This window comes from Pristiophorus japonicus, chromosome 3 (assembly GCF_044704955.1).
Source record: "Pristiophorus japonicus isolate sPriJap1 chromosome 3, sPriJap1.hap1, whole genome shotgun sequence".
NCBI classification, from domain to species: Eukaryota; Metazoa; Chordata; class Chondrichthyes; family Pristiophoridae; genus Pristiophorus; species Pristiophorus japonicus.
The window spans coordinates 151,509,323-151,534,678 of NC_091979.1; the positions used below are offsets into that span (position 1 = coordinate 151,509,323).

Consider the following 25,356-nt stretch of genomic DNA (forward strand, 5'->3'; position numbering starts at 1 on the left):
TAATTTAGAGAACAACATAGAGGTGGGATCTGCACGTGTGGCCTGCTGCGAGGGCAGGGGGCAAGGGTAGCGCAGGAACCAGCTCACCGGAGGGCGAGTTCTACTGCAGAGGTATCAGATGAGCACTTCGATAGGGCAGGCTACAAAAGAAGGCTGATGCGTATACATAATGAAATGCTTGGTGCATTGGCAGGCCTGCCAGAAAGCCTGCGTGCAATGTCAAGGAGCATGAAAGAGTCCGGCACCAACTTGGCGCAGGGCTTTGCACTGAACTTGGAGCCCATCCTTTCTTGCATGGAACTGGTGGTCAACTCCATCAACACACTTGTGGAATCAACTTTAATGCAACATCTGATGGCCGATGTCTCAGCTCCCATTGTGGCACAAGCAGCAACCACCCAACGCCTGAGTGCTGCAGTTGAAGCTCAGACTGCTGCCATCATGGCTCTGAATACCAGTGTTCAAAGGGGTTTTTCCAGGATGTCATAGCAGTCCTTCAATTTGTACTCCAAAAGATTGCTAGGATTGCTGAGGTGTGGCCCGGGGGAGTGGCAGTGAAGAAGGCACCATGGAGCACAAACCTACTGTCCTCTCTCAGGATGACAGCATTCATCCTCCCACCCCTGCCACTCCACTTGTGTCCTTGCTGTTGCCAGTCAGCTAGCCAGCCCAGACTGCTGCCGTCAATGCCAAGATGGTGCAATTTGAGGCCGGGCCTTCTCGGCCGAGAGCAGCTCAAGTTCGTATGTCCTGCAATCTCGTCCACTGAAAGTCAGCAGCCATGCTGCATGCACTGGGGTAGCACTGCATTTGAGCATTAGGACAGGCAAAGGCACACGTAAGACAGACACTAAGGGAATGCACAAGGGTGATTAATTTAATTTTGTGTGCAATATGACATGATTTAATCTCTAATTTTGAATTGGAAAGTGTATTTTATCTTGGCTTTTATTTTAGCATTGTGGCCAAGAAGACGATGTGATGTTCAGTGACAGAGGGAAGGTAAGGAGTGTGGGACTGTTGGGGAAGGGGGAATTGAGGTTGCATTTACTGGTATCGCACTTGGATGAGTTCTTCAAGGATAGCCCGGCCAGAAAGGGTCTGTTTAGTTTGCCTGCTCCTTTCCTCCTTATCCTCCTCTTGCTCCTGTTCCTCGCCGTGTAGTTGGGAGGGGCTGTCCCCTCATTCTGGCGAGGTTGCGCAGCATGCAGCAGACTACCACAAATCTTGACATGCACTCTGCTGGTTACTGCATGGCTTCTCCAGAGCAGTCCAGATAGTAGAAACATTGTTTCAGCATGCCAATGCTCTGCTCTATCAGATTTCATGTGGCATCATTGTATGCATACTGTCCAAATGGGCATAGAAACATAGAAAATAGGGTGCAGAAGTAGGCCATTCGGCCCTTTGAGCCTGCACCACTATTCAATAAGATCATGGCTGATCATTCACCTCAGTACCCCTTTCCTGCTTTCTCTCCATTCCCCTTGATCCCTTTAACCGTAAGGGCCATATCTAACTCCCTGTTGAATATATCTAACGAACTGGCATCAACAATTCTCTGCGGTAGAGAATTCCACAGGCTAACAACTCTCGGAGTGAAGAAGTTTCTCCTCATCTCGGTCCTAAATGGCTTACCCCTTATCCTTAGATTGTGACCCCCTGGTTCTGGACTTCCCCAACATCGGGAACATTCTTCCTGCATCTAACCTGTCCAGTCCCGTCAGAATTTTATATGTTTCTATGAGATCACCTCTCATTCTTCTAAACTCCAGTGAATACAGGCCCAGTCGATGAGAAAATTGCAGTTTCCTAGCCATAATAATTAAAAATTAACACGTAAAATAACCTACCAGGCAGTTCTAAAGGCTCGGTTTGAGGGATGAAATTATATTAATCTTTTTTAAAAAATCTTGCAGAGTCAATTTTCTCATTTCAAAATCGAATAACAACCAAAAAACTGTATTGCCAGTTTTAAAAACTCTTAATCGATCTACCTTAATTGACAAAAGGGTTTGGTCGCCACAATTCTGAGGTGTCAGGGTTTTGCGTTCTAAGAGTGAAGGCCAGTCGATATTTATAGTGAGGTTGTCAGGTTGCTTTGCTTAACTCTGCTGTAGGCTGGATTCCAATTGACCTGTATCTTCCATTCAAGTATATTAGTCAAACGGAGCTTTCTATGTTTCCTGATTGGCGAATGAAAGGAGCACCACCCCACGTGATGCCAGGTACGTTGACGCACAATGGTGCGCCCCGGTATCCGAGGGCCATTATGCTCTGTACAACTCTGCTGTTTCAAAGCAAGTTTTCGCATGGGGCTTCGCACCAGGTTAAGTGCAAATTTTGTTCAGCGGTCAGCGGTGTAGTCCTTAGCTACGCCGTTAGATGCAATTTCAGGGCCATAGTACTTTGACATGTATTGAATGAAAAACAGTTAAGATACTTGCATGGAATCTACATATGTCAGTGTATTTTGAAGAAGCAATTTTGCCATTGGCACCTCTCAGACAGTTGCAAAGGTCCTACCCAGAATTTTACCTTATCTTTCTCTTTCAAAACTGGCTAATGTGTTGTGCATCCTCAACATTTTCTGTTTTTATTTCAGATTTCCAATAATCCCAGACTTTTTCACTGACATTATAATTAAAAGAACTACATCTGCATATTAGCTGCTGAAAATATTTACACTACAAGAGTTGCAAGGTCTCCTGTAGTACAAACTTCTGCAATACAGTTTTTGCACAAATGTTTAATGTTTTAATCAACCTTCTGTGCAAACACAATTGGTCATAAAGTTATTGCATCATATCAAAAGTTGTCAGTAGCATTACCTTTTTAATGTTTAAAATATTTTTGGCATATTGTTTATCAGTTCTTAATGATCCACGGATGTGCAGTGGTCCAAGTGAAGGAGAAAGTACCCATTTAGTTCTTGTCTGTTTAGTTAAAGGATTTCAGTTTCCATCAGCTCAATGGGCCCCAAGTTTCGGGGCGCGCCTAGAACGGTGCAGCCCTGACCTGGACGCCCGTTTTTCGCGCCCGAAAGTGCGCCAAAAAATACCTGCACATTCTCCGGCTCCCTGCAGGTCCTTTGGAGCTTGGCGCGGCGCAGCGCAGCACGAGCTGTGAGGGGCGGAGCCAGGTCTCTACGCTGAAATCAGTGCCGGGACTTCTGCACATGCGCGCTACAGTGGGCGCGCATGTGCAGTAGCTCCAGGCGCCCGAAACTGTGTGGGAGGGGCCTGAAGCACGCGGCCCCTAGCCCTGGCCGAATGGGCTCAACTGGGGCTGCGTGGATCAGGCTACACCTCCCTCATCCAGCTCCTGCTCTGGCTCCAGCTGGCTCTCTCAACCCCTCAACCTCCCCCGCCCCTCCCGCCAGCTCCCGCTCTGACTGCCCCCCCACCCCGGACCCCCCCCTGCTCCCGCTCCAATCGCCCCCCGGACCGCCCCCTCAGCTCCCGCTCCGCTCTCCCTCCGCAACCCCCCGCTCCCGCTCCAACGACCCCCCCCTAGTTCCGGCTTCCCCCGGCCACCTACCTTGCTGGGTGCGGGCCCCGCCTGAAGTCTTGGGCCCGGCTTCTTCACATCAACTGGACCGTTCAGCCTCCTCCCTCTCCTCTCCCCCTCCCTCCCTCTCCTCTACCCCTCCCTCCCCCCCATCCCCCTCCCCCCTCCCTCTCCCCCTTCCCTCTCCCTCCTTCTCCCCACCCCTCCCTCCCTCTCCCCACCCCTCCTCCTCCTCCCCCTTCCCCCTCCTCCCTCTCCGTCAGAAACACATAGACACTGACGGACAGAGAGAGAGGCACTGACACTGACAGACAGAGAGTAAGAGAGAGATACACAGACAGACAGACAGACAGACAGAGAAAGAGACACACACACTGGGGAGGCCCCGTCCCAGTCAGTGAGTAGAAAATTGTTTATTTATTGATTTTTTAATTGTTTTTATTTTTTATTAATTTTTTTTGATTGATTTATTGGTTGATTTATTGATGTATTTATCATTTATTATTGATGATGGCTCTTTATTTGTAAAACTGAAGTGTTTAATGTTTGTAAACTTCTCTTTAAACCTCCCCCCCCGCCCCCGCCACCCCCATTCCCTATGCCTGATTTGTAACCTACACCTGATTTTCTAAGTGTAGGCAAGGTTTATCTGAGCGTACAAAAATCTACACTTACTCCATTCTAAGTTAGTTTGGAGTAAGTTTTCACTGCCTAAACTTTCAAAATGGGCATTAGTGGCCGGACACGCCCCCTTTTGAAAAATAAAATCTGTTCCAAACTGAAACTGTTCTAACTGACTTGAACTGGAGCAAACTAATTGCCGAGAATTGCAATTTCTAAGATACTCCATTCTAAACCAGTTGCTCCAAAAAAACAGGAGCAACTCAGGCCGAAACTTGGCCCCAACGAGAGGAGGGTGTGCATTCAATCCATGGTGTCCCATTGTCAGGAGGTTGTAAACCAAGCTTGGAACTATGTCATAGACCATAGAAGAGTAAAAAGGAAATTGAAGATGAAATTTGTTGGCAGATTTATACAATACTGTTTAAATTGTCCAAAAGTGGACTTGGATAGAGAACATTTTTGTGGTCGAAGAGTTTCTGCATTGTGTTCAGCACTATTTCCTCAGTCATTATGTTGCTACATGGAAGGAGGCATCACTTTACCTGGTTCTGAGTAATGAACCGGAGCAAATATGCAACCTAAAATTAGGGGAATATTTGGGAACAGTGACCACAATATAATTCAGATCAGTAAAAGAATTGATAGAGGAAAAAGGAGTCAAAAACAAAGAAAAGTATAGAAAGGTGACCTTGCCTAGAATTCATGCAAAGAGAAATTAGTAAATACAATTATGAATCAGAAATGAGATATATTTCAATAGGAGATGGAGAGGATACAAATCAAGTATATTTCAGTCAGAAAAAATGAAGTGTGATGGGATTTCATGGATGAATAAGGCCATTTGATTAAGCAATTGGATAAAATATATCTTATACACTTTGCCGGTATAGCGCTTTCTGTAGTGTAGGACTGTACATCAGCATTTACGCTTATTGTCCAGTTCACTGACAATCATATAAATACTGGTACTACAGATTGTGGTCCTTGAGATTTGTGTGTCAAAATTGAAATAAAATTGCAAATATTTGTGAATTTTAATTTGTATTAAAAAATCATTATTAACGTATTGTGATATTGGTATCTACTGTAAATATATACAATTTAGAATCAACTGATTCCAGTCAGATTTTAACATATGGAAGCTAATATTACAATTTGTACCTGTAAAACATTAGTTATACCTTGTACAACTGGGCCATAAATGTTATACAGAATGCACGCAATGTTAGAAATGATGAAGTAAATTTATTGTAACATATTTTGAAGCATGCCCATCATGTTTTACTATCTTCTTGTTCAATCATTCTCTCTCAATCTTTCCCTAAACACCAATGTTTAATAAAAGTTAATTACAATTTATAAGGCAGGATAACACCACATCTGACAAAGTTCTACATCTATTAATTAGAAATCCAACCTGACAGCTTACATTTCACCAACCAACCCAGTCTATTGGACAGCTGCCAAACTCAGTCTTTGCATAAAGCCCTATTAATCCAAGAGTTATTTACAAACCAATGCACCATTCATTTTGTGCTGATATTATCATCTTCATTTGCAGATTGTCAGATACATTAAGCACTGCAAGTCTGTCAGGCATGCATTTTTGTGTGGTGTACAGCACACACTCGTTAGAAATCAGCAATCCATCTGTAAATTACCACATAATTAGTGCACATTTTAGTGATGCTGAGGTACTAGGTGAATGAATTTCTGGTCTGTGATGAGCCTGAGCTGAATTCAGATACTGACTCAGATACTTTGTTGATGCGACATCATCATCCTATGAAAAGAATGATATTTAAGCTATGCAGGACCATCTGTGATTGAAGAGAACTGCACTTATACAATATTAAACATGGTTCAGATTCTAATAATATTTTACTTAGTTATCTGTGTACTTACCCTTCTTCCCCAACAAATGTAACATAGAGCTTATTTCTTTGAAGATCTTTCCTGGAACAGCCCATAATTTGGTTGAACACATCTTCAAGCAAGTGATCTCTTCTGATGATCAACCTTCATTACAGAAGATTTTCAAAATATATTCATTTAATTTTGAAAAAAGTGAAAAACAAGAACAAACCATAATTTTATCTAGCACTTCAAATAAGAATACAGTGTCTCCTGTGGTGGTCCAATTTTCTGGAGCCCAGAGTGTTGCAGCAAAGGGCAGGATGCAGGTTCATGATCACAATGTTCCACATTATTCATTTCAACTATGCCATAAACAAAGTGTTGATCTCTAGTTGTTTCCCAGAGAGAGGAAGGGATAGAAAACTGAATGGACAACCACCTTGAGCTACACTCTCAGGCATACTACCAGCTGACATCAAAGAGGTGCAAGTGAAAACTTGGGAGAAAGATCACAAAATGTTTCAAAATAAAATCGAATCATCCCCAATTTAAAACAAGAATGTGGCTTCTTATATTCATCAGTATTGAAATTAATTTTCTGCAAGTTATATTTTCTCCAGTCATAAAACATTACAAAAAGATTCACTATGCACAAGAGATAGTAGTAAAAACCACATCTTATGTGCACAGCAGAAAATTTCCACTGAATTGGACATTTCTGGACAGACTGCAACACACAAACTTCAATGGAAGTAATTCTCAATATGCCCCATTAAAGACTCACTTTAACTTTCCTGGTCCTTGTCCGTAGCCTTTTGTTTCAAGTTTCCTGTAGAAGTTTCTGAGCTTAGCTTCAAAGTCCCTCTTATAAGGAGCTGGCGCTCGGGCATTGGCACGTTGGGTACCTGCAAACAGCGGTATTTAAAACTAGGCAAAAAAAACCACTCTCTTCACGCCAACAAAATGGATTTTGTCATGACATGAGAAACTATTATTACTGTGCAGCAGTAGGTTTAACAGCAGACTTAAGTTTGCATTGTATTTTTTATAAAATTGTAAAATTTGTAAACAACCTAATGGATTACTTCTAATTCACTTAAATTGGGTTTTGATCAATTGTCCTACCTCAAAAGATTAACCTATCTTTCTCTTTCAGGTGCTGAGAAAAATGATATGCATTTCCAGCATTTTCTGCTTTATTTATGAATTGTCTAATGTGCCATTGGTTCTGAATGAGAATACAAGACAAAATTTTGTAGCACAGGAAGAACTGACCCTGATTCAACCGCTCCACCATCCCCACTGTGCAAGACACAGATGACTCCATTCATCTCAAATTTGAACTTATGACATGAATTAGAAAGAGGACAGGTCTTGGAGGGAAAAGAAGGAAATGGGATTCAAAGACTTTAGATAATTTCAATCACATTTCCCCAGTCTGCACTGAATCCACTACTGCAATTTAAGTGTCATGATACTTCTTTGCTATCAAAGTAAATGTAAATTTCTTATTTCTTCGTAAAAAAGTGTCACACATGTTAAAAAAATACACATAGTGCAACCAACCTTGTATTTCTCTGGTGAGAAAGATTTGGATACTTCACTCAAAATAAAAGGTAGCCGACAAAATCAACCCCTCATAATGGGCCCAATTTTGGCCATGACTTGTATCAATTTTTTTGAAGTAAGTTGTTTTTTCTGGCATAAGTTAAAAAATGCCATTTTCCTCCCAAAATTTGCTCTAGAGTAAGTCAGTTAGGTACAATTTTTTTGAGTTCAGTTTTTTTTTCAAAAGGGGGCGTTCCCAGACACTTACGCCAGTTTTGGCCATTTATGCCACTTTGGCCAGCTAAAACTTACTCCAAATCGACTTAGGTCAGCGTATGTGGCCAGCTCTGAAAAACACTGCGGGCAGTTAAGAAATGGTGCAGGTTAGTACATTTAAAGCACCAAGACTTACAAAGCACTAAACAGAGCACAAAAATAAGGAAGCTGAGGACCTGCACCAAGACTTACAAAGCACGAAACAAACCACAAAAAGTAATCAGCAATCAATCAATAACAAAAAAAAAATAGAAGTTCTACCTTTATGCCAGAATCAAGTTTTTTTTTTAAAGTCCCCCCTGCCCCCCAAAAAACACACTCTTTCTCCCTCACCCGCAAAACACTCTTTCTCTCCCCCGCCCCCCCCCCCACAAAACTTTCCTCCTCTTCCCTCCCCCACCCCCCAATCAAAACTCTCAAGCACAACCATCAATGAATAAAAACTAAAACCGAAGTCCTACCTCGGCCTGGGAACTCAGTGGGCCGGCCGGTCGGTGCGGGAGGCCACTCGGCTGGGGATAGGGTGCGGCGAGATCGGGGCGTCCCTTCGGCCGGGAATAGGGCTGCGAGCATTGGGTCCTGCTCACAGCCCGCAGGACACGCTGGGAGGGCAGGAGCACACGCGCAGACTTCACTGCGCATGCGCGCAGGTGCCGGCACTGTTTTCGGCGCTGGCCTGTTGCTCCGCCCCCCACTTCATAATGCACGCCACGCTGGGACTCCTGGGACTCGGAAGAACAGCCAGGATGGGGTGACTTTTTCCAGTGCCGTTTCCAGCGCGCAAAGTCAAAGCACTTAAGGTAAGCGCGCCGAAAAAAGGGTTAGGTAAAATTGAGCCCAATAAAGGCTACTTGTTGGCATAAGCATTTTATAGCACAGTGCAGTCTTAAAAAGCTCACCCTGTTTTTACTCCAAAGTACAAGCACCGTAGTTGGCCAAAGCCAATCTTTAATTAACAATGTAAATCTGTTCATGTGCCGCCGACAAATGGAATGCCCTTTGATCTCACTTTATTAACAATTTCATAGAAATGTCAATATGTAGACAGTTCTCACATTTCAGTTAATCTTTTAATCCCTCCTCAAGTAGTTTGCAATATTACCAGATTTCCCCCTCTCCTATTTAATTAACTTTACTTTCTAGAAAAATATCAGTAGTATAGCCACTAACAGATGATAAAATATATACAGGCTAATGTCTCTAGGCGATTAAGATTCCTTATTGTTTAATTCATAAGTTTGTAATTTAAACCCATCTCCCTGAATTTTCCCTCCAAATTCTTTATACTTCTGATTTTTTATTTGACTGCTTCTCCCTTTGAATTTCTTTAGAATCTACTGAATGAAAAATGGTTTCAAATTCAATATGCGAGCTAATAAGCATAGGTGACAAATCTCTCCGCAGACTAGAAGGACCAGTGTTTTTACAGTGTGCTACATGGGTATGTTGTCCTTATTTACATTATCATAGTTCATCATTCTAATCATTACATGGTCAGATTATGTGTCATTTACCTGGGGAGTTCTGAGGTGACGATACAGGGGAACCACGTGGAGACTGGCAATAACTGGGGTGAAGTAAGGCATGTGATGGCACATAGGACATAATCTCGTCTTCAAACAAACTGTCCAGGACAAAAACCAAAGCAGAGATCATTATTTTAAAAATATCTACTTCCTTTTCATTATTTGCATGGTCTAGGTTATCATAATATTTCACAAACATAAAGTTTCAGTCTAGAGTTGGCATAATGTTACTACATTTTTCTTTCAATTTAATGAGAGTTTTATTACTTTTGGCTAAGACATTAAACTGAATCCCCGTCTCCCCTCTCAAGCAAAGTCACATGTCCTAGCCAACATTTATCCCTCAAACAATCCCATCAAGAACAGATTATCTGGTCATTGCAGTTTGTGGGACCTTGCTATCCGCAGATCAACTGACACGATTCCTACATTACAACAGTGACTACAATTCAAAAAAACAACTTCATTGGCTGTGAAGCACTTTGGGATGCCCTGAGGTCATGAAAGGCGCTATATAAAAGTACGTTCTTTCTTTCTATTGTTCATTCAGTTTAATATATTTTATTTGCTGATAATGAATATTCATTGTTAGTGTGACAACTATCATCAGCATTGGAGATAATATTCACCAACAAAATGTTCAACTTGCAAGGGGTCTAAAAGTTGAAGATATTGACCCCTTTGTACTGACTCATGCAAAAAGTACAATCTGAATGTGAAACATCTGATGCTTATTTCGAAAACACAACTCTCTTAGCTCTAAGATTATAGCAAGGGAACTGGATTATTTATTTAATATTTATAATCTTTGTGGAAAAGACAATAGTTACAATAGCAGAAATAAAATATCTCAAAACAAGAAGTCAATAACTAATCATTTTTCACTGGGGATTACCATTGTGTACCGTAAATGAACAAAAGCAAGGTACAAGCTGTGGCTCTGTGTACCCAGGACATATTGGTCTGGAAGTCCCGGCCTCCCCGGGTCTGTACGGAGTTTCTACGGACCCGGGAAGGCATCGCAAAAGCCGCCATGAGCACCATGCGCATGCGCTGAAAACCGGCTTTTCTGATCTGTCATGTTTCTGACTTTGATTTTTTATTTTACCAAAAACAGTTCTTCATTTTGAAAACTTTATTACAAGGTCATTATTCTCCCCCCAAAAAATCAATGCTGCTTTTTTGACGCAAACTCTCCAGCAACAAATAACTATAGGGGAGAAATCTGTGGCCTAACATTTAAAATGATATGAATAACAATCAAAAGAAATAAATAATCTGACTGAAAGGGAATATTAAGAATAAATACAGTACATTCAGCAATATTACAGGGCAGTTACACAATCGAAGGGCCCAGGTAGTGACGGGGAATGCCAGGTAAGCAATACATCCTTTACCTCTAACCAACCCCTTCTAATAACTTCTCCTGAATAAATTTATCTGATATTTCTTTTGAACTTAAAGTAGATTTAGGATTCTTCAGCCCTTGTGAGACAGACTCCAGACAATCTACTTTAAACTAGGTTTGTGCAGCAGTGGAAAACAGCCATTTGATAGCTGATAGTTTCACAAGAAAAATTAGGTCTGGGATAAGAAGTGAACTGTCCTGAATCTGCCTGGAATACCCATTAAAAACTGATAAAAACTAATACTGGTGCAATTCACAATCGTAACCTCTGGTCAATCAGGTCTTAGTTTAAAGGAGAAATAGTAATTGATTTACTTTCGTAGATGATATCTTGTTCACTTTTTGATGAAAGGATCAACTGATTAAATAAGTGTGTAGGGGGAAATGATAGAACTTTGGGCAGTCCAGCTGGACCACAATGCTTTTTTCTAGCCCTGCATATTCCAATGTTCATTGCTCGAATTGATATTTGACGCAGTGATTGAAGTAGGTCCACAAAGAAAATATTGGCCATGTACCATATTTTTACATGAGCCTGCATAATTAAATGAATGGGGTTGTGGTAAAGTAATTTCTTCAAATGTAATACAAGGTTATCCACTGAATAATGTATAGGATAATAATATTGTAACATACTGAAAGGTATTTTAACTTCTATACATTTAAAGGGTTAAGTGGTTAATTGCCTTCCCTTCAGTCTGGGATTTTGACAGAACAATCCAACTTGACCTACATTTATTGCTGCCAACTGAAATCATCATCTTCACTGACAACTTAGAAAACCCCCAACCTCTGAAAATGCAATACTTCAAAACCCTGTGTATATGTTTAAAAACCCTATTTCCCAATAAAAACATCTTTTACTCATTTAATCTAACTCCAGTTCTGTCAAGAAGGCAGCAGGAGGGGAGTTTGCATAAAATGGGAGATTCATTACTCAACACAAATTATTTTACAGAATAAACCATTTGAACTTCCTCCAGCAATGCACCATTGGGGAGACAGAGAAAACTGGCATTAACATATTACAGAACCCACTCGAATTAACACTATCTAATCCTGTAATTAACTGTTTGAACCATCAATCTTTTTAGTCACTTGTTGAAAGTCATTCTCCAATTTAAGGTATTTTGTCCCTTTCTCAGGCCTTCCTATGCCACCCACCACCCCAAACTGAGGAGGCAAGCAGCTAAATAGCTACAAGGTCATCGACAATGCAGGCTATCAGGATGTGAGAAAGAGAGTTTTCTGAGACTATTTTCCCAATGATAGTTTTTTTTCAACTCTATCCCGAAGCATTTGGTTTCTGCTCATCACTTGTTCTTCACTGTATGACTGAGGTCAGAAACTTGATGTGCAGGGATCAAGAATACAAGCTTACATCCTAACCATCCATAGCATTCCTACAATCCTTTTGAATATGCCAATCTCGATCAAAGTTTAAGAGTCGGTTAGATAGACGTATGTTACTCAACAATCATGTTCTTTTGCTAGTGAATATAAAGTCCTGCAGAACACATAAAGCTTTATACATTATATACCATCTCTTTCACAAGATACATTCATTATTGACGTGGGATGCACCTACCTTAACAGCATAACAAGATCTGCATCACTGGATAAGCGCCCCAATCCACTAGTTCCCTCGCTTCTGATAAACTGAATCTTCTCCCTATGGAAATGTTCAAACAATCCAATAATATCCTTAGAAAACAACAAAGCAATATATAACATACAAACTACAAAAAACACAGGATAGATGAGGTAAAGCTTTGTGATGATCACAACTGGGTCTGCAAACATTGTTTGATAAAGGTGGTTTGACATGCTGGTGTGTCTGTGAGTCAATCATTTCAGCATCTTGTGTGCTTCCTGTCGAGGGAGGGTTTTGCACTGCTTCCTTTCACTGACGCCCTTCCTGCTTTTGGCAGCTCATTTCAGGTAGAAAAATTGACCAATGAGGTCATCCATTTTATGGCATTGATGACAAACCTGTTCTGAATTGTAATCCTCCATCCCCTATGGACAGCAAGGGTTTCACAGCTGCAAGCTTGCATTTTTGCACCAGTGTGTCACAGCATTTTCACGGCCAGTGCGTTTTTAAGAAAATAAATCAGAAGGGCTGCTGTGATAGATTTTTGTTGTTCAGTAAGGCTATCACCTGGTGCCACAGAAAGTAATATTCACCTTTACTATTACCCATCTGTTGTGCTTGCATTTAACTGCACAAATTAGTGAAAATACAATCACAGCTTAATTAAAATGCCATTTATGAAGCGAAAAATACTGCTACCTTTACTTGAGTGTACACCATCTCATTTAATGATAGAGCAAATCTGCCTGAACTGTACATCAAATTTACATAGAAATGTCACAGTTGCGAAAGACTACTTTAATTGCATGCAATCATACTGGACTAGATAGTGCAAGACTTCATATTCACGATCGGCATCTCCACCTATGCCAAAACTGAATTAGTATCATAACAGAAAAACTGGTATTTCATTCTCGAGTGCAATGTGGAATTATGTTGTGCCAGGTGAGTATTTTAAATCATCATTTAAACCTACCTCACTGCACTGTAGACAGAGAAGGAACAGTAACATGTGTGATTAAAAGTGTCAGGGGCCACTCCACCTCATTGAGAGATTTGTGACATTTATAGAGCGAAAACTGCAAAATAAAAATCCAAGCCTACAAGTACAACTTTATATGACACACTTAAGGGAAAACGTAAACTAAGTCAAAGTAAGCTGCACACACATTCATGACTCACTGTCACTTCTGTCCAGATGTAATCAAATCAACAACATAAACTCCAATTTCCCAGTTTTGAACCACACAGTGGGACAGAACTTCAGAGTCCAGATAAGTCCCGTTACAGCCGTTTTGCGGTGGCCATGTGGCGGAATTGAGTGGCTGCCACATTGCAGTCGATTGGCCAACACGACCCAAATTCTGCTCGGGGATTTTTCGTCCCGTCCCCACTTCCGCCCCACTGCTGCTGACCGCCGTAAGCGCATCACCAAAGCGCACACCGCCGCACTCCTGCACCACCAGAACACTCCGCCCCAAATTTACCTGAAAAAATCTTTGCACCGCCATGCAGTGCCCCCGAAAGCTTTTTCTGTCAGTGCACCTGGTTTCTTGTCTGTGAGCCACGGCAGCATGGTGGCCCTTCAAGGAGAGGGCGCACATCCACGGCAGCCACCTTTTAATTTTTGCCAGCCGACTTCTCGATCAGCCGGCCAATTATTGCCCCGGGTTTGGCCAGGCCGCCAACAGGCATCCTAGCACACCCTGGGTACCAGGTCGCTGGCTGGGCCAGTGGCCTAACCTACAGAATCCCTGATTCTCTCCCCTTTAAATGAGGGGAGAGACATGGTGACGCACACACGCAGTGAGGTCACCACCGCTCCGCCGCTGAGTGACAGCAGCGGAGACTCAGTCCCACCCCAACTTCCGCCCCTCACTAGGACTTACCGCCACACCTCTGCCCCTACCTTGACCGACTTCCGGTCTGACGCGAAAAAAAGTTAAAAATGCAGAAAATCAATTGGAAGGCCGCCTCATTGCACCCGACGGTAAAAACAGGTAAAAAAATTGTTGGTGCACCAGCTTTCTGGCATGCCTGAATTTTGGCCCGAGTATCTCAAATACGTGGGCCTTCCTTTTTTTGACGTTCGAATTCTTTTTATTCGTTCTTAGTCTTCCTGCACCCACACTTGCATTTGTGGTTGAAAGGGCTGCAAATCTGCTCCAACATCTCTGCCAATGCTGCATGAAATGAGAAGACAGAGCAATTCCCTCCCTTTGAGATTGAGCAGCATTGATGAGGCGAGCGTGGGGAGGCCTATAAAGGCCTACCGGTGCAGCTGCAGCAGGGTGAGAAGGCAAAAAAGTAGAAAGAAATCGAAAGGTGACATCACAGCCAAGGGGGTAAGTAGTTTTTCTTTTTCTTTTCTATATCAGTAAGTAACTTTTAGCATTGTTGTTGCCAATTTAACTGTATCGAAGGGTTAAGTCATGGCAGGACAGTTCAGACACGTGTTATGCTCCTCCTGTACTATGTGGGAACTCAGGGACCCTTCTGGTGTCCCTGACAACTATGTGTGCGGGAAGTGCATCCGCTTTCAGATCCTGTCGGACCGCATTGCGGCCCTGGAGCTGCGGGTGGATTCACTCTGGAGCATCCACGATGCTGAGAATGACGTGAATAGCACGTTTAGTGAGTTGGTCTTACCACAGGTAAAGGGTACACAGCCAGATAGGGAATGGATGACCAACAGGAAGAGCAGTGCAAGGAAGGTAGTGCAGGGGTCCCCTGCGGTCATCCCCCTGCAAAACAGATACACCGCTTTGGGCACTGTTGAGGGGGATGACTCATCAGGGGAGGGCAGCAGCAGCCAAGTTCATGGCAGCGTGGGTGGCTCTGCCGCACAGGAAGGCAGGAAAAAGAGTGGGAGAGCTATAGTGACAGGGGATTAAATTATAAGGGGAATAGATAGACGTTTCTGCGGCCGCAACTGAGACTCCAGGATGGGATGTTGCCTCTCTGGTGCAAGGGTCAAGGATGTCTTGGAGCGGGTGCAAGGCATTCTGAAAAGGGAGGGTGAACAGCTAGTTGTCGTGGTGCATATAGGTACCAACGATATAGGTAAAAAATGGGATGAGGTCCTACGAGACGAATTTAGGGAGCTAGGAGCTAAATTAAAAAGTAGGACCTCAAAAGTAATAATCTCAGGATTGCTACCGGTGTCACGTGCTAGTCAGAGTAGGAATCGCAGGATAGCTCAGGTGAATATGTGGCTTGAGGAGTGGTGCAGAAGGAGGGATTCAAATTCCTGGGACATTGGAACCGGTTCTGGGGGAGGTGGGACCAGTACAAACCGGACGGTCTGCACCTGGGCAGGACTGGAACCAATGTCCTAGGGGGAGTGTTTGCTAGTGTTGTTGGGGAGGAGTGAAACTAATATGGCAGGGGGATGGGAACCTATGCAGGGAGACAGAGGGAAGTAGAAGCAAAAGATAGAAAGAAGATTAGTAAAAGTGGAGGGCAGAGAAACCTAAGGCAAAAAAGCAAAAAGGGCCACATTAGAGCAAAATTCTAATGGGGCAAAGTGTTTTAGAAAGACAAACCTGAAGGCTCTGTGCCTCAATGCGAGGTGTTTTCAGAATAAAGTGGACGAATTAACTGCACAGATAGCAGTTAACGGATATGATGTAATTGGCATCACGGAGACATGGCTCCAGGGTGACCAAGGCTGGGAACTCAACATCCAGGTGTATTCAACATTTAGGAAGGATAGACAGAAAGGAAAAGGAGACAGGGTGGCATTGCTGGTTAAAGAAGAAATTAACGCAATAGTAAGGAAGGACATTAGCTTGGATGATGTGAAATCGGTATGGGTGGTGCTACGGAATACCAAGGGGCAGAAAATGCTAGTGGATGTTGTGTACAGACCACCAAACAACAGTAGTAGGAAGGTTGGGGACAGCATCAAACAAGAAATTAGGGATGCATGCAATAAAGGTACAGCAGTTATCATGGGTGACTTTAATCTACATATTGATTTGGCTAACCATACTGGTAGCAATGCAGTGGAGGATGATTTATTGGAGTGTATTAGGGTTGGTTTTCTAGACCAATATCTTCGAGGAACCAACTTAGAGGGCTGGCCATCCTAGACTGGGTGATGTGTAATGAGAAAGGACTAATTAGCAATCTTGGTTGTGCGAGGCCCCTTGGGGAAGAGTGACCATAACATGGTAGAATTCTTTATTAAGATGGAGAGTGACACAGTTAATTCAGAAACTAGGGTCCTGAACTTAAGGAAAGGTAACTTCGATTAGGGGGATGGTTTGAGACATGAATTGGCTAGAATAGACTGGCAAATGATACTTAAAGGGTTGACGGTGGATAGGCAATGGCAAACATTTAAAGATCACATGGATGAACTTCAGCAATTGTACATCCCTGTCTGGAGTAAAAATAAAACGGGGAAGGTGGCTCAACTGTGGCTAACAAGGGAAATTAAGGATAATCCAAGGAAGAGACATATAAATTGGCCAGAAAAAGCAACAAACCTGAGGACTGGGAGAAATTTAGAATTCAGCAGAGGAGGACAAAGGGTTTAATTAAGAGGGGGAAAATAGAGTACGAGAAGAAGCTTGCCGGGAACATAAAAACTGACTGCAAAAGCTTCTATAGATATGTGAAGAGAAAAAGATTAGTGAAGACAAAAGTAGGTTCCTTGCAGTCGGATTCAAGTGAATTTATAATGAGGAACAAAGAAATGGCAGACCAATTGAACAAATACTTTGGTTCTGTCTTCACGAAGGAAGACACAAATAATCTTACGGAAGTACTAGGGGACTGAGGGTCTAGTGAGAAGGAGGAACTGAAGGATATCCTTATTAGGCGGGAAATTATGTTAGGAAAATTGATGGGATTGAAGGCCGATAAATCCCCAGGGCCTGATAGTCTGCATCCCAGAGTACTTAAGGAAGTGGCCCTAGAAATAGTGGATGCATTGGTGATCATTTTCCAACAGTCTATCGACTCTGGATCAGTTCCTATGGACTGCAGGGTAGCTAATGTAACACCACTTTTTTTAAAAAGGGAGGGAGAGAGAAAGCGGGTAATTATAGACCGGTTAGCCTGACATCAGTAGTGGGGAAAATGTTGGAATCAATTATTAAGGATGAAATAGCGGCACATTTGGAAAGCAGTGACAGGATCGGTCCAAGTCAGCATGGATTTATGAAGGGGAAATCATGCTTGACAAATCTTCTGGAATTTTTTGAGGATGTAACCAGTAGAGTGGACAAGGGACAACCAGTGGATGTGGTGTATTTGAACTTTCAAAAGGCTTTTGACAAAGTCCCGCACAAGAAATTGGTGTGCAAAATCAAAGCACATGGTATTGGGGGTAATATACTGACGTGGATAGAGAACTGGTTGGCAAACAGGAAGCAGAGAGTCGGGATAAATGGGTCCTTTTCAGAATGGCAGGCAGTGACTAGTGGAGTGCCGCAGGGCTCAGTGCTGGGACCCCAGCTCTTTACAATATACATCAATGATTTAGATGAAGGAATTGAGTGTAATATCTCCAAGTTTGCAGATGACACGAAACTGGGTGACGGTGTGAGCTGTGAGGGGGACGCTAGGAGGCTGTAGAGTGATTTGGACAGGCTATGTGAGTGGGCAAATGTATGGCAGATGCAGTATAATCTGGATAAATGTGAGGTTATCCACTTTGGTGGCAAAAACACGAAGACAGAATATTATCTGAATGGCAGCAGATTAGGAAAAGGGGAGGTGCAACGAGACCTGGGTGTCATGGTTCATCAGTCATTAAAAGTTGGCATACAGGTACAACAGGCGGTGAAGAAGGCAAATGGTCTGTTGACCTTCATATCTTGGGGATTTGAGTATAGGAGCAGGGAGGTCTTACTGTAGTTGTACAGGGCCTTAGTGAGGCATCACCTGGAATATTGTGTTCAGTTTTGGTCTCCTAATCTGAGGAAGGACGTTCTTGCTATTGAGGGAGTGCAGCGAAGGTTCACCAGACTGATTTCCGGGATGGCAGGGCTGACATATGAGGAGAGACTGGATCAACTGGGCCTTTATACATTGGAGTTTAGAAGCATGAGAGGGGATCTCATAGAAACATATAAGATTCTGACGGGACGGGACAGGTTAGATGCGGGTAGAATGTTCCCGATGTTGGGGAAGTCCAGAACCAAGGGACACAGTCTTAGGATAAGGAGTAGGACTGAGATGAGGAGAAACTTCTTCACTCAGAGAGCTGTTAACCTGTGGAATTCCCTGCCGCAGAGAGTTGTTGATGCCAGTTCATTGGATGTATTCAAGAGGGAGTTAGATATGACCCTTAAGGCTAAGGGAATCAAGGGGTATGGAGAGAAAACAGGAAAGGGGTCCTGAGGGAGTGATCAGCTATGATCTTATTGAATGGTGGTGCAGGCTCGAAGGGCCGAATGGCCTCCTCCTACACCTATTTTCTATGTTTCTATGTTTCCTTACATAAGAACATAACATAAGAAATAGGAGCAGGAGTAGGCCATACGGCCCCTTGAGTCTGCTCCACCATTTAATATGATCATGGCTGATCCTATCATCGACTCAGGTCCACTTACCTGCCCACTCCCCATAACCCCTTATCAGTTAAGAAACTGTCTATCACTGTCTTAAATTTATTCAATGTCCTAGTTCTAGTCTCCCCTATCAGTGGAAACATCCTCTCTGCATCCACCTTTTCAAGCCCCCTCATAATCTTATAAGTTTTTATAAGATCACCTCTCATTCTTCTGAATTCCAATGAATAGAGGCCCAACCTCCTCAACCTTTTCTCATAAGTCAACTCCCTCATCTCCGGAATCAACCTACTGAACCTTCTCTGAACTGTCTCCAAAGCAAGTATATCCTTTCGTAAATATGGAAACTAAAATTGCATGCAATATTTCAGGTGTGGGCTCACCAATACCCTGTATAACTGTAGCAAGACCTCCCTGCTTTTATACTCCATCCCCTTTGTAATAAAGGCCAAGATTCCATTCGCCTTCCTGGTCACTTGCTGTACCTGCATACTAACCTTTTGTGTTTTATGCACAAGTACCCCAGGTCCTGCTGTACAGCAGCACTTTGCAATCTTTCTCCATTTAAATAATAACTTGTTGTTTGATTTTTTTCTGCCAAAGTGCATGAACTCACACTTTCCAACATTATACACCATCTGCCACATTTTTGCCCACTCACTTAGCATGTCTATGTCTTTTTGCAGATATTTTTGTCCTCACACATTGCTTTTCCTCCCATCTTTGTATCGTCAGCAAACTTGCCTACATTACACTCGGTCCCTTCTTCCAAGTCGTTAATATAGATTGTAAATAGTTGGGGTCCCAACACTGATACGCGCGGCACCCCACTAATTACTGATTGCCAACCCGAGAATGAACCATTTATCCCGACTCTCTGTTTTCTGTTCGTTAGCCAATTCACTTTCCATGCTAATATACCTTTGGCAATGGACTGCCTTCTGAGTTCCCAATCTGTGGGGGTATTGCCGAATGTGATCCCACATCCCGCTGCTCTGCGGTGCAGCCATGTTGATGCTCCAACCTGCTGTACCACCAGAATTATGTCAATTTTAAATCAGACGAGACAATTTTGCTCCATTAGCCCAAATTGACTGCATTCTCGCAATTGTCCACATGCTCTTCGACAAACTCACTCCCACTGAGGCGGTCACTATTCACACTAAGTGGCCATATCATAACAATGTCACAATTACGCTTCAGCTCACTCTACATTCAACAGATGATGCTAAAACATACAGCACAATCAATAAAAGTTTTATAAAATATTGTAACAATTATTGCCAGTACAGAAAGAGAACACATTATGGAAGGCAGCATAAGTACATTCCCATTTGTAAGCCATTCCATGGCTCACTCAAGAATAGATTTGCTAAAGAAAAAAATACACTACGTGCTTCCCCTCTTGAAAATAAAATTCCTACCTCCTCCTAGTACAATAATTAAAAAAGCTTTTCCTTTAACTGGGTCATACACTTCCACTGATACACGCTTTATACCACTACATGTCAGACAGTGTACATTTGCAGATATAAATGGAATATAGCAGAAATTTTTCCTCTTCTTATGGTATTCTGAATCTTTGTACAAATGATAAAAGATTCACAATAGGTTCAAAATGGCTCCCCAGAGTCAAACTGAATTAGATTTTGAGATCAGTTCAGACAGATAATTATATACCTTTGTAAAGGATAGTATGCAATGTTAGTTGGGTACTTATCCTATACAAGAACTGTAATTGATACAACAGATGTTACATCACACTCAACCATCTGGCACAAATATAGGTGAGGGATTTGCTTCTTTTGGCTGGTGATATGAAAGATAGGAAATGCGGAACAGCTTCACATTCAAGCATCCTTTGTGGATATCCAGAAGAGTGATGGAGATTCTTTTGCCTTTTAAGTCGAGTCTATGGTATCATACAGTTAAGAATCTTTTTGTTGTGCGTGTTGAATTCCTGGTGACAAACAATGAATGGATTCCATCAAGTTACTTGTAAGGAAAAGCATTCCTGCTCAGATAAGGTCACTCCCTACCGATGGTTAATAGGCTGTGTGAAATATGCAACTTCCAACAGGGGACCTTTTTGATCAAAGCAATAAAAGTTAACGATGGCAAGAACCCGCAAACAGTTTGGGCCTCCCTCGAAAGGTAAACTGGTAATGCAATGGGTTAGTTGGGAGCCTAAACTGAAAAATTGGATGAACTTGTCCTCTCCATTTTGGCACTGACTAAGATGCTAACCAGCACATCACTGAACAAAAATAGCAGCAAGACTTTTATATGTTATGTCTTTAGATGCTCTGATAATGACTCCACGAGGCAAAGTATTGTACTTGAACTGTAGTGACCTTAGTCCATTTTTATATAACTCCAGAGGATAGCACATGGTGGACTCCCTTTTATACCTGGGTACCTGTGGTGTACAAGTGACCCCTGGGCCTCCACCAGTTGCACCCTCTGTTGGTGCCAGCATAGTGTATACAGTGTGAACCTTGTTGATGGTACCTCCGGTAAACAAGTCTTCATCTTATGCAACTATACAGTGACTACACAGAGAGTATATCTATAGTATACATATATAACATCACACTCCCCCAAGTCTTTTGTGCCAATACCTTTGCACTATGTGCTCTGGCTTAGCTCTCTCCAGACTTAAGTGCCAATAGCCCTTGCACCTTGGCTGTACTTTGGCTTGGATCTCTCCCTGTTAACCCCCAAGTCCTTATTGCCACAAAGTTGGGTAGTGGTTACCAGTTAGGATGCAGTGGGGCTTCAGTGGGTTCTGGGTGTGATCCATGTGTGTGTCCATGGCTACATACATCCATTTCACCTCCACATGTAGATCATGTTGGTGGCTCATCACATTCATATACATTCAAGTCCAGAAAGGAAATTTGCATTTACATCATTGCATTTGAGGTACAGTTGTGGGGCAAGTACATTTGACTGGTGAGATACATTGATGGTACATCTTTGGGATCAGTGCTGGGGTCAGCACCGGTGCGTGAGGACAAGCTAGTTCCATTGGGAGAACCGTTACGGATGATCCTTCGTTCCTAGGCGATGAGGTCCGGGGGCTGCGCCTTAGCGCAGTTTGCTCTTTCAGGCTCGTGACGGTTGGTGCCATCAGGTGCCTGAGAGGGGAGCCGATCAGAGGCAGGGTATCGATACTGGTGCCGCTGCCCTCCTGAGATCGCTTGCTCTGCAGCTTGTCTATTTTAGCTACTTGTGACCACACTCCGTGATGCATCACTCTGGTCCCAGGGGCACAGGCTACAGCATCAGTTAGCCCGCTGGACCTGTGTGCTGCTGATGGCTGTTTGCCCGCTACATTATAAGAATACAGTTGAAATCCTGCATCGCACAATGTTTCATTACTTATTGTAGATAAACTGTAGCTCCGATTACAATCACACGATTTTTCTTTGCTTATTACATGTATAAAACTCTGATCATCAATTACAAGCTTTACATTTAGCTCACAGTTGTTATTACATTGAGTGAGAATGTGGGATTGTCCCTTTAAGTGTGGTGGGTTGCTGGCCTCCTTTAAGAGAGCCTTGCTATCTTTACCCCAATCCTCTTCTTCGCTTGGTACCACGTGTTGCTCCATCAGCGCTGCACCTCGTGGTCTGGCCGCCGCCATCTTTTTCTTCAGCGCCTCACCCCGTGGTTTGGGCGCCATCTTTCTTCCATCCACGATGTCGGCTGCTGTGATCCTCTTCTCCCCGGGTTCTGCCACCGAAGCTGGGAAATAGCCTTTGGATCCAATTTTCTTCCTCCGGAGTCCTACCACTGGAGCCTGGAAGGTGCGTTTGAGTCGTCTCAGCGGATCATCTCTGCGCAGTCGTGCTGAGCGGTCTGTGCCTTGGGTGCTGTGCTGGTCTGCTCTCTGGTGCCGGATCCAACCTCAGTTGGGGGCTTGCTTTGCCTCTGAGTGCGGGGGATGTCGATGGCTGGAGGGATGAAATCTTCCCAGTTCCAATGGATCTGCTCCATCCACCTTCTTCCGAGTAGCATTGGCCCATCACCTGCAATAATCCACAGGGGTAACTGGTGCATTGTGCCATCATGGAGTACCTTTACATCCGCATTACCAACTACTGGGATAAGTTCATTGGTGTAGGTGAGCAGCTTTGCTTGAACCGGGATCAACTTGGGTCATTCAGTTTGATTGTCCCATAGCCTCTCAAAGGCTTCTTGATTCATTACTGACTGGCTCGCCCCCTTGTCCACCTCCATGAAGACAGGATCGCCATTTATCTCGACTTCCATCCTCAATGGGGAACATTCTGTGGTGCAGGTAAACATACTATACACCTCATCATGGAGCTGAGCTGCCTCTCTGACCATCTCTTCATAATCCGCGCTGGATTCATGGCCTTCTGCAGACTCTTCAACACGGTGAGTCATATTTCCTTTACAAATTCGTTGGAGATGGCCCTTTGTGCTGCACCCTTTGCACACATAGTCCTTATAACGGCACTGGTGAGCCCGGTGATTTCCTCCGCAACGCCAGCATGGTGCTAACCGATTAGCCCCCCTTGGTGGACTCAGAGTTAAGGGACTCGGGGGTCTGTTCTCTCTCCCCTGAGGAGATTCACGTTCTACAGTCCAACCTCTAAAAGGCGCCAGTCTGTGTACAGTACTTGCCGGGTTTGAGTCCTGAGGATGAGTCATCTGCCTAGAGCCGCAGGTCGAGATCATGAATGCCTGGCTCATGGTGATGGCCTTCTGCACTGTGACTGTGGTATCCGCAGATAATAGCCTGTGAAGAAGACCCTCGTGGCCGATTCCGATGACAAAGATATCCCGCAGCACTTCGGTGAGGTGTTCGGCGAAATCACATGGTGCCGCCAGCCTCCTGAGGTCTGCAGCATATTTCACAATTTCCTGGCCTTCGGGCCGTCGGTGGGTATAAAACCGGTGTCTGGCTGTGAGGATGCTCTCTTTGGGCTTGAGTTGCTCTTGGATCAGCGTTACAAGCTCCTTATACGTCTTGGTCGTTGTCTTCGCTGGTGCCAGCAAGTCCCTGATGAGGCTATAGACGGTGGGCCCATAACTGGTGAGCAGGATAGCTCTGCGTTTATCAGCCAGCGTGGTCGGATCATCACCTGCCAGGTCCTTTGCTGTGAATAAATGGTCGAGCCTCTCTACAAAGGAGTCCCAATCATCCCTATCGGCGAACTGCTGCAACGTACCAAGGTTAGCCATTTTCACCTGAAAGTCCGTAGTCTCGTCGCTAGTTGTTATGTCTTTAGATGCTCTGATAATGACTCCACGAGGTAAAGTATTGTACTTGAACTATAGTGACCTTAGTCCATTTTAATATAACTCCAGAGTGAGGATACCATGTGGTGGACTCTCTTTTATACCTGGGTACCTGTGGTGTAGAGGTGATCCCTGGGCCTCCACCAGTTGCACCCTCTGGTGGTGCCGGCAGAGTGTATACAGTGTGAACCTTGTTGATGGTACCTCCGGTAAACAAGTCTCCACCTTATGCAACTATATAGTGACTACACAGAGAGTATATCTATAGTATACATATATAACATTATGCACGTGTTTCTGCAGTATTAGAGAATTTTACTTTTTTTTAATATAAAACAGTCCAAATACTTTCAGAGGGCATGGGAAAGAGAAACATTCGACTTTGTCCTTAATTTTCTACATACATTTAGAGGAAATTAAGCAGATAACCAAAATATATAGCCTCACAAACTAAAGGATAACTTCAAAAAAAAACTTGGTGACAGCCTTCATATTCTGATTTCGCTTACAAGGATGAAATAGGAAATGCATTTGAAATTTGAGCAACATGTGCGTCAAATGCACGCCTACCACCTCAACAACTATATCCTACACCTGAGGCACAATTGATTTAAAAATGTCCAAGCCAATATAACCCTACACACCAAAAGGTTTGAGCAGGAGTTTATGAAAAACTTCTATATTAGATCTGGAAAACTGCCAGTAACGAAGCCTGTATACGAGTTAAATTTATATAAACGGAATAGGTCAAATTAAAAATATAGTAAAGATACAAAGGCAAAATAGGACTGCACAGATACCCATGGAACAAATTTTACAAATTAAGTTCTGTTACATACAAAAATATATTTAAACTCTCCCACAAAAGCAGATGCCAGCAAAACCTCCACTAAAACATACCTTCAAAATATCCAGACAAATTTTATTCCAATGGGATCTACCAGAAGGTCATAAAACCACTACTTTCAGCAGCAGCATTCCAAAGATAATGTCTGCTTCAGTCCAGTCGGTAGCTGTGAAATAGCACTTGGATAGGATGACACTGGAATATGTATCTGGCTGCACATACCCATAAACATAATTGCCAGCATAGAAATGCCCTGCTCAAATCCAGCAGCCTGAATCGAACCAATTAATCTGCCCATGCAATTGGGCACATTGAGCATCGGTTAAAGAATCAGCAGACATCCACCTGATAGCTAACATGGTGCT

The 25,356-nt window shown here is 43.2% G+C and overlaps 1 protein-coding gene across 4 annotated transcripts in view; it reads right to left on the reverse strand.

The window, feature by feature from the left end:
• Window positions 1-25,356, reverse strand: part of hecw2a (HECT, C2 and WW domain containing E3 ubiquitin protein ligase 2a) — a 599,390-nt gene that overhangs the window by 159,253 nt on the left and 414,781 nt on the right. For all 4 annotated transcript variants that reach the window (XM_070875901.1, XM_070875903.1, XM_070875904.1 and 1 more), the window contains 4 exons: window positions 12,338-12,421; window positions 9,330-9,439; window positions 6,776-6,896; window positions 6,040-6,153 (listed from right to left, as the gene is read on the reverse strand). In XM_070875901.1, the coding sequence (XP_070732002.1) occupies window positions 6,040-6,153; window positions 6,776-6,896; window positions 9,330-9,439; window positions 12,338-12,421 (429 nt within the window). The remainder of the gene's footprint in view (window positions 1-6,039; window positions 6,154-6,775; window positions 6,897-9,329; window positions 9,440-12,337; window positions 12,422-25,356) is intronic.